At 38.7% G+C, this 13,214-nt stretch overlaps 1 protein-coding gene across 1 annotated transcript in view; it reads left to right on the forward strand.

Annotated features, from left to right (window-relative positions):
• Positions 1–11,249: 11,249 nt before the first annotated feature.
• Positions 11,250–13,214, forward strand: part of ETAA1 (ETAA1, ATR kinase activator) — a 14,074-nt gene continuing 12,109 nt past the window's right edge. Inside the window, exons 1-2 of the mRNA XM_008065838.1 lie at positions 11,250–11,580; positions 12,704–12,832. Coding sequence (XP_008064029.1) covers positions 11,358–11,580; positions 12,704–12,832 — 352 coding nt within the window. The 5' untranslated portion in view covers positions 11,250–11,357. The remainder of the gene's footprint in view (positions 11,581–12,703; positions 12,833–13,214) is intronic.

Below are 13,214 nucleotides of genomic sequence, written 5' to 3' on the forward strand. Positions count from 1 at the left end.
CGACATCTGCAAAGAGATAACTTCCTCTTTTTCTATTTGGATACCCCCAATTTTCTTCTCCTGTCTGATTGCTCTAGCTAGGACTTCCAATACTACATTGAACAGAAGGGATGAGAGTGGGCATCTTTGTCTTGTTCAGTTTTTCGGGGGAAATGGTTCCAATTTCTGCCTGTTTAGCAGTATGCTGACTGTAGGTTTCTCATAGATGGCTCTTACTATTTTGAGGTATGATCCATCTATGCCTAGATATTCAAGGACTTTTATCAAGAAGGGGTGCTAGATTTTATCAAAAGCTTTTTCTGTGTCCTATGATATAATCATGTGGGTTTTTTCTTTACATCTGTTGATGTACTTAATTACGCTTATGATCTTACAGATGTTGAACTAGCCCTGCATCCCAAGCCTGCCTATTCATGGTGGATGATTTTTGAGACGTTTTGTTGAATCTGGTTCGTTAGAATCTTGTTATTTTTGCATCTATGTTCATCAAGGATATTGATCTGTAGTTCTCTTTCTTTGTTGGATCTTTGCCCAATTTGGGTATCAATGTGATGTTAGCTTCATAAAATGATTTGGGGAGAGTTCCTTCTTTCTCGATTGCCTGGAATACTTTCAATAGGACTGGTATCAGCTCCTCCTTGTATGTTTTGTAGAATTCTGCTGGAAAGCAATCTGATCCAGGGCTTTTTTTTTTTTTTTTTTGTATGTAGTTTTCTTATGGCATAGTTGATTTATGGTCTATTGGGTTGTTATTGGTCTATTTAGTGTCTTGATTTCTTTTTGTTTCAACATGGGGAGGTTATGTGTTGTAAGAAAGTCCTCCATTTCACTTAGGCTTTCGACTTTGTTTCCATACAGGTGTGCATAGTAATCTCTGATAATCTTTTGCATTTCTTTGAGGTCAGTTGTGACTTCATTTTTTGTATTTATGATTGTGTTTATTTGGGCTTTTTTCCTTTTTTTCTTAGTTAGTCTAGCAAGGGGTCCATCAGTCTTCTTTATCCTTTCAAAAAAAAAGCTTTTGGTTTTGTTTATTTTCTGTGTTATAGTTTTGTCTTCTATGTCCCAAATTTGGGCTTTTATTTTGGTGATCTGGATTCTTCTGCTGAAGTTAGAGTTTTGGTGGTCTTGTTTCTCCAGCTTTTTTGGGTGATTTGCTAGGCTATTTACTTGTGATCCTCCCATTTTCTTCATGTGTGTTTGTAGAGACATTGATTCTCCTCTTATTACTGCTTTCATGGCATCCCAGAGGTTTTGGTAAGATGTTTCTTCATTTTCATTTATTTCTAGGTGTCTTTTAATCTCTGTTTTGATTTCCATTTTGACCTAGGAGTTGTTTAGCATCATGATGTTTAGTGTCCATGTCTTTGTGGGTTTTGGGGGAGCTTTCTTGTTGTTGATATTTATTTTTATTCCACTGTACTCTGAGAAGGTACATGGTAGAATTTCAATCTTATGAAATTTGTTTATGCTTGATTTTTGTCTGAGGATGTGGTTGATCTTAGACTACATTCTATGTGGTAATGAGTGGAATGTATATTCTATGGTTGTTGGGTAGAGTTTTCTGTAGGTATCAGTTAAGTCCATTTTGTCAAGCATCATGTTGAGGTTTTGGATCTCCTTGCTGACTTTTTGTCTTGATGATCTGTCTAGGGTTGTTAGTGGGGTGTTTAAGTCCCCAGCTATGATAGTGTTAGAGTTGATATCATTTTTTAGTACCTAGAAGTTTGCTTATGAAAGTTGGTGCTCCTGTGTTGGGTACATATATGCTTAGGATGGATATATCTTGTTGATAAATTGTACCTTTTATCATTATGTAGTGACCTTCTATATCTTTTTTAAATTTTTGATAGCTTAAAAGGTATTTTGTCTGATGTTAAGATCGTGACTCCTGCTTTCTTTCATATTCTGTTCACCTGAAATTTTGTTTCCCATCCTCTTACTTTGAGTCTGTGAGTGTCCTTTCTGGTAAAATGAGTCTCTTGGAGACAGCATATTGTTGCATCATTTTTTAAAATCAGTTTGCCATTCTATGTTTTTTCAGTGGTGCATTTAGTCCAGTCACATTCAGGCTAATTATTGAGATGTGACAGTTTATCTGTCATGAGATTCTCATAAGGTTTGTTGTTGTTGTTTATTTGTATGTTGATTTTCTTTTGGTTTGGGGGTAGATATATTGTGTATTCTTAATCTCTTTCCTGTATTCTCAAGAAGCTGTGGTCATTTTTTTTGTTTGTTTGTTTTTTTCTTTCTTGTGTGTTTAATACTTTCTTAAGCATTTCTTTGCATAAGTGATCTGGAGGCAGCATAAACTCTTAGGGATTGAATGTCTGGGAAACATTTTAATTCTCCATTGCTAATGAAGCTTAGTTTAGCTGGGCAGGAAATTCTTGGTTAGAAATGTTTATCTTTAAGTACTTGAAGACTGGACTCCACTCTCTTTCAGCCTGTAATGTTTCTGTAAAACAAGTCTGCTGCTATAGTAATTGGTCTTTCCCAGTAGATAGTCTGAGCTTTCTCTCTTGTTGCCCTTAGGATTTTTTCTTTTATATTTTCTTTTGTGTAAGTGAAATACTATGTGTCTTGGAGTTGGTCTTCTCATTTGGTGTCTTGCAGGGGCTCTCTGAATCACTTGTGTTTGAATGGTCACATCTCTGATTAGATGAGAGAAGTTTTCTTGGATAATTTCATGGAATGTTTGTTCTAAGGTGGACTCTCTTTCTTTATCTGCCTCAGAAATGCCAATCAAGCTTAGGTTTAGCCTCTTCATATAATCACACATCTATTTCTAAGAAGCTCTTCCATCTTTTTAAGCTTCTTTTCTATGTTTTTAATAGTTTGGATTAGTTCCATATCTTGGGCCTCAAGCGCTAAGATTCTGTCTTCTGCTTGGTTAATTCTGCTTTTCATGCTTATCAGTTTGTTATTATTTCATTTACTGTATTCTTTATTGCTGTTGTGTCAGTTATCAACTCCTTCATTCTTTCCTTTTGTCTCTTATCATTTCTATTCATTATGTCTATTAATATCTTGCTCTCTGGTTTGTGGTTTGGGACCAGTCATTGTTTGAGTTCCAAAGTCTGTATTCTCAGGTGCTGTCTTCCCAGGGGTCTTCTGTATGGGACCTTAGTTTTTCTTTGATTCTTCTTCATTTGTGATGGTTTTCCTTCCCCTTCCCCTGCCCCTTCTTTAATTCTGCTGCTCAAGGATGGAGGGATAGCTTTCTCTTCCATTTGCTCAATCCCCTATTCTTCCTTATGTAGATCCTCTGGATTTGTTCAGTTTTGAAGCTGCAGGAGGTTGTGCTTTTTGCAGCTTTGAGATTTGATCAAGTTGTGATGGGGGGAGCTGTATTTCAGAAGTTAACTGCAGATCTCAGTATGTACTGATAGGTGTGTAGGCCCCCTGGCACCCACTTCCTGCCACCTTATAATCTGTCCATGTGGTGAGGTCATTTGTATGCCCCCTGTGAGCAAAATGTAATAAGTAAATGAGGAAGAACAGAAAAAGGAAGAAGGGAGACTAAAGGAAGATGAAGATAGAGGAGAAGGAGAAGGAAAATGGGCACACCAACTAAGGAATAAACAAAGAAACAAAACAAACAAACAAAAAGAAAAAACAAAAACTTAGAAACAAACATGCAAACAAAAGAAAAACCTGATGATGCACTCACCCTCATATATACCCATATGCAAACAGAAAAACTAAAAAGCCACCCCACCCCACAAAAGCACTAAAACATAAACAAAAACAGAAAAGAAAAAAAAAAGAGATCTTTCTGTGGCCATTTTTGGAACTTCAGGTTCCTTTCCCAAGTGCTGCTCTAAGCTTCTGGCTGCAGGTGTGGTAGGGAGCAGGTTCCAGTCCCCTCCCCTCCACTCAGTGCAGGTTGATCCAATAGCTCTTGGCTTCACGGGTTACTGTGGGAGGAGAGTGAATCACATATGACTCACCCAACTCATCATGCTGCTGCTGCTGCCACCACCAAGTCCCTCACTCAGATCCAATGTGTCTGTGCCCGGTCCAGCATGAGGGTGGGGTGTCTGTCTCTCGGAATCTGCTCCTGAAGTTTCCTCTCTGAATCTGCAATGGTCAATCCCAGAGGGGTGGGAGATCGCCTCTGGATCCTAGGCTGGAGGCTGAACAGAGCAAGGGGGAGGGGAAATTCAGATCTCTGCCTGGGACAGAGAATATGGTGCTGGTTGGTGTCTCCTCACCAGCAGCAGGGCTCAGCTCCAGATTTATTTGCTGTGCTCTTTCCATGGTTCCCTCTGCCAGTACCCAACCCTCTGCCATGGTGGTGGCATGGGCCAGGTGCTAGGTGATGAGAGCTGTTGACCTCCACTACCTCCTCCTGAGAGACCCACAACAGTGGCTGATGATCCTGCATGCCAGATGCTCAGATCTCAGGGCAGTAGTGGGTTGCAGCCACCTCCAGAGGGGAGCCCCAGGTGCTTGATCCTAAGTCTCCCCTCAGATGGAGTTTCACACACCCAGCCGCACTTGCCCACTCATGCAGACTGTCTTTATGGACATTCACCCTTGCAGAGACCTTCACACTCCCACTAGTTCCATTGTCATCTTGCCTCTGAATCCCAAAATCTTCTACTCTTATTAATAGCTTCTTTCTAGAGTATGTATTTACTTTCATTACTATTAGGATAATTTTGTTTACTTTTTTGGAACTTCACCTCAAAATGTTTTAGAACATACAGCAGAAGGGAATATAACAGAGCTTTAACAAACAATAGAATTATACGCATTAACTGTAAACCTCTGTAATAGTCAGCACTGCACCAAGAGCCCAGCATACAACATTGGCCCTGCTAACCCTGGATCTAAGGATGTTGTGAGGGAAATAAGCTTTGCATATCTCCAATAATTTTTTTTTTTTTAAGCCATAGTCTCACTCTGTCGCCCTGGCAGGCCCCAGCATCAACTTGCTGGGCTCTGGTGATACTTCCACCTCAGTCTTCCTAGTAGCCAGAAATACAGGCATGTGCTTCCAAGCCTTGCTAATTTTTTGATTTATGGTAGATATGAGCTCTGGCCAAGTTACCCAGGCTGTTCTCAAACCCGTGGGCTCCCAAAGTGCTAGGATTACAGGCTTGAGGCACCGCACCTGGCCGAGTTTCTATAGTTCCAACAAGCTGCCAGGTGATTTTCATGTTGCTTTTCCACACCGGATACTTTGAGTAGCTACAACTTAAAAGACAGGGAGTGTTTGGAAATGTGAAGAGTAACTGGTAAAAGGGCCTTCCTCCTGATGTATGTAGAAGCCATAATAGGCTTAGAAAAATAGTTCAACAACAGAATAAATGCACCTATGTTTTTCATACATTTCTTGCCAAAGGAATTACAACCCCCAGGCCCAGTTTTCTCTAACACAGTCACCTAGATTATTAATACCAGACCAAAGCCAATATGTGAAATACACCGATCATTTGTTTCAGTAGTCTGAAATATAAGAAAAACCCTGCTGAAATGAAAATTTTCTTACACTAGGACTTGAATTGAAATGAGTAGTGTTAGTTTTGTAATATAGGTTTTGCAACTTAACTAACTTCTTCCCTATCTCTTCTCTTACCTTCAAATTATTATTTAAAACTTTAACATGTTTTAAATAACTCTAAAATGTTATTTAAAGCTTTAATATGCTTTAATGCTGTAATTTCATTCCTAAACAATCAAAAGCCATTTTCAGCTCTGGTCAGAATATTCTGTGTAAATAATCATTCACCAAAAAACTATTTGCATCCAGGACATTGCTAGCATTCCTAGGCATGCGTTTGGCTAGGCTAACCTAAATACTCTTAGGAATTGTAAAAATTTTAAGATTTTATTTTTACTGCAAAATAAAGAAATTTATAATAGTCTCAGGCACAGTGTTGGGAGGGTTTTATGTTAAAATTATGGTGACAGAAATATCTGGCTCCTGCTACTTGAAGAAGAGTCAAGGACAAGCTTTAAAATCACACCACCTTTCTGGTATTCATAAAAGCAAAAACACATAGATGATGACAAAATTCCATTACGGTCAGTGGGGAAAAAGTTATTAAACCTGATTAAGGCATCTTGGGGCTCCTTGGGGCTTTGGTTTTTGTTTTGTTTTGTTTTTTAACTATTCTTACAGTTCCACTTAAAGCAGAAAAAAAATGTCTCTTCAAATTATCTCTATGACACCCACAACTATTATTCCTAAGTAGATATAGGCCAGGTGGGGGTTGGTACCGGAAATGATCAGTAGGGTTAAAATCACTTAGTACTACTGCTAAGTGGTGCTTGCAGAAAGCAAGATTGCAAAAGTATGTCCCACACCAGAACTGGATAACCTGCTTCACTTAGTCCTCCTACTGACATTCACAGATTGAACTCCCAAGTGTGGCTTAGTTTAGAATGGGACCCTTTCTATGATAAAGATGCCAGCAACCTTCCAATTTCTCACCCTAGTAAATTGCCCCAGGCTTTCTTTCCTTTAACATGTACTGCTTGGCTTCATCTTTTAAGACTATAACCTACAGTGTGGAACTCTCTAGGTCCAGATCTGAGCTCAACCACTTAATTGAGAATTTGAAAAATAGGTAAGATAAGGCAATGGCAAAGAAACGGTGGTTACTTAAACTAGAGAAAGGAGAATGAGAGGTAACAGAATCAGTGGTGTGCTGTAGTCAGTTCACACTAAGATGTAACAGCTGTTAAATTCTTAGAAATTTTGTGAGTTGGTTGTCAAACACAGGCATGAATCAAAAGTAAATTATATCAACTTACCAATTACAAACAAAAGAAATACAAATAGGCATATGGAAACTTTTGGGGACAATGAATATGATCATTACCTTGATTGTAGTGAAGATTTTGGGGAGTGTATTTGATACTGTAGAGTGATTGTCAAAAACACCACAAATCTTATTTATTCTGTTATGAATTTTTATGTAAAATTTCTCAGAAATATTTAAATAGTAATTAAACCCTTATTCTCCACAAGGCATCTATTCTTAAACCTATTATTTGCATGTATAGTCGTCTGGGTTTTACGGTATTCAGAATCAATAGGTGTTCCTCCCAGTGGTCCTTAGTCTGCATAATTCTGCTTCCTTTGTTTCTACTTTGAGCAGTCTTCTTCATATTAGAGACAATTTGAGTAAATTAAGTTTCTGGCCCCCCATGGTTTTACACATGGCCTTTTAGCAAATTCTTAGTTCAGATTTTCAAGATACGATTTTCTCAATGTATCTTTTTGCAACAGTCAGAGGTGGAAAGCCAGTTCATGAGACTGGTTCCTAAAATTAGGTGCCCACTTGAAGTTCAATCATTTTTACCTGATTGGGACCAGCTGGCCAGATGGGGTCACCTAGGCAGCAGATGCTCTTGATGGAGCAGTTAGGCATGGTAGGTGCTTCTAGTTACAACTGTAGATCTGTCAGAACTGAGGAAAAATGAGCTCAGCTCTACGTAGGGGATTTGAAGCTAGAGCTCAGTATATATAATATAAATATAATCACATAATTATGATTTTGTTTTATTCTTGAAACAAAGACCACTCACAGTTAGCCACTGATCCAGTAAAGAATTTCATTATAATATAGGTGAGGAGGCAATCGCTGGCAGACGCTCCTTCACAACTCAGACCCTCAGTGTCACAGTTTTTGCCCTAATAATTACCATCAAGTAATTAAGTAATTATCATCAAGAAATAGTTGCCGTAAGTGAAACAAAAAAGAGTTCTACTCTGGTTCATTAACACATTTTTTGTTGTATTAAACTTTACTTATATGTATAAATTATTCAAATACCTAGAAATGGTGTTTTGAAGTATATTACATTCAAATGTCTGCGAGACTTACCTTTTGTTTCATTCTGAAAACATTTTATTAAGGAATTTATTGTATTGTACTTATTTTAGGAGTCTTATTCAGGAAGTACATTAATTTAAAGTACATTTAGAACCGTACCAGATTGTGTAAAGTAACTTTCAAGCTAAAACTTATGTTTCCTATCTCATAATGATTATACATTACAGCCATCCTAACTGTGCTAAAATTGTAAGTCTGTTCTTTGAGCACAAGCTGCTCCTTTTTACAATGGTTATTTGGGCACTATAGTATTTGAACGGTTACAGTAAATTCTTCTCTGTTATTTTATTTAAAGCATTAATATGCCTTAAGAGATTGCCACATGGTTATTACTCCTATAAGCATCACTAAATCCTTTAAATTTCTTTAACTATTTCTAAATGTGAGTTGAGCATTTAAATAAACTAAATTTTCTCTCACTCTCTTTTTTTCTTTTTTGTGTTTTTAGGATTCTTGGTTAGTTCAGAGGTAGGAAAGATCCCTGGGAGAAATATCAATATTCCTACTAATTTAGACAAGTGGAGGTTCAAGTAATTAATTGGAATTTTTAAAAATATGAGGTTATTTGTATTCCAATCATACGTAGTTACAAATACATAAAACTAACCAATGGCTTAAATGTATACGGGTTAAAAACATTCATAGCAAAGTAAAGTATTCGTAGGTCAAGGACTGAGGAAAAATAATGAAATTATTTGGTCACAGTGGTTTATATAATTGCTAGAACTGAACCTCGAATTTAGTTCTAGGATGTCTGTCAGACAAACTGAAGAGTAAAAAACAGAGAATAAGTTACAAAGATAGAAGAAATGCATCAGTTCTTTGGTGGAAACCAGTATTTTTGCCTTGCATTAAAATTTTAAAAGCATTTTTTCACAAATATAATGTGTACAGAAAGTGCACAAAATATATTGTATAGCTAAAAAACTATCACAAAATGAAACTCCTGTAATCAACAAATAGAACAAGAAAATAAACAAAGCTAATACATACCTAAGATGCTCCCCTCACTCTATCTACTTCTAATCACTGTCCCTTCTTCCCTTCCAAAGTTTATCTTGACTTTTATGGCAATCATTCCTAGATTTTCCTTTACAATTTTAATACTAAGGCTTATATCCCAAAGAATATAGTTCAATTTTGCCTGTTGGAATTTATGTAGGATTTATATAATATTAAAGAGGGGGACTGGGGGGGGTGGGACCAGCCTTTCTTGCTCAACTTTATTTTTTTGAGATTTATTCATATTGTTGTAGTTTTCAATTTTCATTACTATGTAGCATTTTGTGTGTGTGTGGATATAGCTACATATATTTACAATTTTTCTGTTGAAAGGCATTTGGTCTACATGTAGTATGGGGTAATTTTGAATTTTACTGCCAAAAACATTTTTTTTTTTTTTTTTTTAATGAACAAGTCCATGCATTTTCACAGAATATATCCCCAGGAAAGGGACTTCTAGATCACAATTTGTTTTTCAAAGTGGTTGTACCAAGTTACATTTTCACTAGCCGGACACAATAGTTTCCACTGGTTTACCTCCTTGATGCTTGTCAGTCTTTGATATTCACCTAGAATAAGAAAGAAATATCTCTCTTCCCCCAAACCATATTCTCCAGTCAAGTGCACACTTTTAAAAATTTAATCTTAAAAAATAAAATAATAATTTAGAAGACATAAATTGTCTTCATGACAGTCAACTGGTGTATTCCCAGTAGGGGGATTGCAGGGTCGTATGGCCGGTCAATTTTTAGATCTTTTAGGAATCGCCAAACTTCCACAGAGGTTCTACACCAGCAGTGTAGAAGTGTTCCCTCTTTGCCGCATCCTCTCCAGCAGATTGTCTCTGTTGTTTTTTGAGTTATCGACAATGGCTGTCCTGACTGGAGTTAGGTGATATCTCAGTGTGGTTTTAATTTGCATTTCTTTGATGACTAGTGAGGTTGAGCATTTTTTCATGTATCTGTTGGCTGCCTGTATGTCTCCTTTTGAGAAGTGTTCGTATCTTTTGCCCACTTTGTAATGGGGCTCACTCTTTTCAATATTGTTTGAATGAACATAAATTCTCAAGTTACAATTTAATGTAGTAGCCAAATTTATGTTTATTTTCTAGATGATTGGTATTTTTTATTTTTTAAGCTGACTGTCATGAAGACAATTTATGTCTTCTAAATTATTATTTTATTGTTTAAGATTAAATTTTAAAAGTGTGCACTTGATTGGAGGATATGGTTTGAGGGAAGGGTGATATTTCTTTTTCTAGGTGAATATCAAACTGACCAAGTACTATTTTCAAAAGTCCTTTTCCCATTGCTCAGGTGGGTCACCTTCATCTTATTTTGAGAGACAACCTCTTGATTTGTCACCTAGGCTGAAATTCAGTAGCAGCGATCATAGCTCACCAAAGCCTCAAACTCCTGGGCTCAAGCAAACCTCTCACCTCAGTCTCACAAGTGGCTAGGAATACAGGGATGCCACTATGCCTGGCTAATTTTTTTTCTGGGGTCTCACTCTTGTGTCCAAGGTGGTCTTGAATTCTTGAACTCAAGTGGTTCTCCCTCTTCCACCTTCCAAAGCACTGGGATTGCAGCTATGAGTCGCTGGGATTGCATCTGTGAGTGCAGCTTGGATATTTTTGGTCCTTTGCATTTTCATATAAACTTTAGAATAAACTTGTCACGTTACACATACGAACACACACTCCTACTAGAACTTTTTATGTATTAGCACTTACTCTATAGATCAGTCTGAGAAGAACTGACATTGTAGCAATATTGAGTCTCCCAACCCATAAAAATAGTCTCATCCTTCACTTATTCAGGTGTTCAATTACCGTGAAAAACATTTCATAGTTCTCTTTGCAGGGACGAAGGGCAATCTTTGGTTAATTTATTCCTAGCTGTTTGCTATCTCATGCTATTATAAATCACATTTCCTTAAAACTTCAATTTTTGTTGCTAATCTATTGAAACATTGATCTTTGAATTTAGGCTTTGTACCCCGTGACTGCTAAATTAGTGTATTAATTTAATATATTTTCCTACTTTTGGGGGTTTTTGTATGCACATATCATCCATGCAAAATTAGTTTTATTTCCTCTTCTTGACACATCCTAAAACCCATAATTATCTGAGTCTGACCAATGTGCAATTTTCCCTATAAATTCAATAAAAAGCTGCCAGCGTATTCAATCTCCCTTCCGCCTCGGGAACCCCAAACTCGGCTAGTCGGTCCTGACTACTATGCCTACCCTTCCTCCCAGTCTGGGGAAGCCCAACTTTAGATACTCCGAAGCAGCGCAGGTTCCAGCTGCGGAAGCGAGCGCCCCGCCAGCTCCACCCTTCGCCTGGACGCAGCCAATCAGCAGCCGCCTCCTGCGCGCGCCCCACCGGCCAAGATGGCGGCCGCCGTTGGCGGGGAGTCTCGTCTCTAGGGCTGTAACTCTGCTCATCCCGTTGCAAAATGTGAGAGGAGAAGCAGTTTGGTGGAGGCGGGTCATAGGCAATGAGTCGGCGAAGGAAACTTGGAGACAGCCCCGGCCTGAAGAACACGCCGCACAAAACAGCGGCGGCGGCGGAATGCGGCTCGGGGGTCGAGCCTGGAAGGAGGCGGCTGAGGTCGGCCCGCGGCTCCAGGCTCACCGGGGCTGGAGTGAGGCCTCCCGGGCCTATGCGGCAGCAAGAGCAGTCTCCAGCAGCCGCTTCGTGCAGTAAAAGTAACCCCGAGGGTGAGACGTGGGTCGCGGGGCCTGCCCGGGCGTCGGTACTGCAGCCCCACTGCCCAGTCTGCGACAGGGAAATCTGGGGTGGGGGTGGAATCTGGAAGCGTGTTTTCTTTCTCTGGGATTCACCTCTCGCCAGTCCAGGAATGACTGTGAGCCACTCCCCTGCAGCTTTGCTCCTTGAGTTTGAGCACAGCCCAGTTAGGGTTGACCACCCACTTGCCCCTGTGCGGTAGGTCATGTGTCTTCCCTCTTTGGGGGGAGGGCGGTTTGTTTATAGGTCGCTCCGCCTGTCAGCGAGGAGAAATAGCTGATAGGCCACTTGCCCTCAGTTTAGCCCTAGAGATACTATTTCTTCTTCTTATTATTACTTTTTTTTGACCTGACCTGCTTTAGAGAAGAGACCATATGAAAAGCTATAGCTTGTCTCAAAGCCTTGGTGACGTCTCACTTTGTGAATAAAACGGAAGTTACAATGTGTATCTCCTCCAAGTGGGAAACTAAGGGCCCTTTTCATTCTGATTAGTTTTTGATGTTCCATTTTAAAAGATTTAATAAATCCCGGTAGGAATTGAAGCTCATACAAAAGCGTTTTTCTAGAGCGTGTTCCTAAAATACTGCTTTTGTTAATTTACACGTCTTCTGTTTACTCCAAGAAAGCAATTTGGGAATGAACAAAAACAGATCTTTGTCGAAATTGAAAAGTAAATTATATACGAAAGTTCCCAAGAATTGGATCATTTATGCTTGGGGATAAGCTGGCGTTTACTCAAGTTTCTTATGGGATACTTTTGATTTTAAAAATATGCCTGTAAGTTACAGGTCCTCCTAGCCTCCAAGAGCCAGTGATAATCAATGGAATGATTTCGGTTATCCAGTATTAGTCCTTCATAGAGCTAGGTTATTTAAAAACACTTACTATTTGCAATGTCAAATTTGTGAAGTGCTATATGGATTTTTATATAAAACAAGCATTTCATTTGTAGTTCAGGTAATATCGTCTCTGGGGAAAAAAACTCTGTATTGGGTTGTAAGAATCAGTCGAAGCTATTATTTGACTTTTGGGTATTATGAAGTGAAGTAGTACTTTAAAATGCAGCAATTATTATTTTAATTGTATTTTATATAGAAAGGTATGAAACACCAAAGAGATTGCTGAATATGGATTTGTTGTCATCTACCTTCAGTTCTCCTAATGATCCAGATGGACAGAATGATATCTTTTGGGATCAAAATTCTCCATTGACAAAGCAGTTAGGTAATTTGTTATTAACATTTTTTTATGTGAGTAAAGATTTAAATGACTTGGATTTAACTATAGAATTTCAGTCAGGTAACAACATCAGGATCTTTCATGCAGCAGATGTTTTTGAGAATCTTTTGTGATTTTATCTCTGTATGTATGTGATTACGCTAACATAGCCATAAAATTATTGGCCATTGCCAGGCCATTATGGCCATTGTCTTGCTAAGTTATTGTGTGGCTATGTGCTCTTTGAGCTATGGCTAGGCCATGTTTTCTTAGGCTTTGGCCCCCTCCCTTCCCTTGGTGAGGTGAATCCCCCCTTTCTCTTTCTGTCCCTCTCCCTCCTTTCCTCCCTCTCTCCCCCTCCCCCCCCCCCCCCCCCCCCCCCCCCCCC

This window comes from Carlito syrichta, unplaced genomic scaffold (assembly GCF_000164805.1).
Source record: "Carlito syrichta isolate Samal-C Ts95f unplaced genomic scaffold, Tarsius_syrichta-2.0.1 Scaffold308810, whole genome shotgun sequence".
In the NCBI taxonomy this organism is placed as follows: domain Eukaryota; kingdom Metazoa; phylum Chordata; class Mammalia; order Primates; family Tarsiidae; genus Carlito; species Carlito syrichta.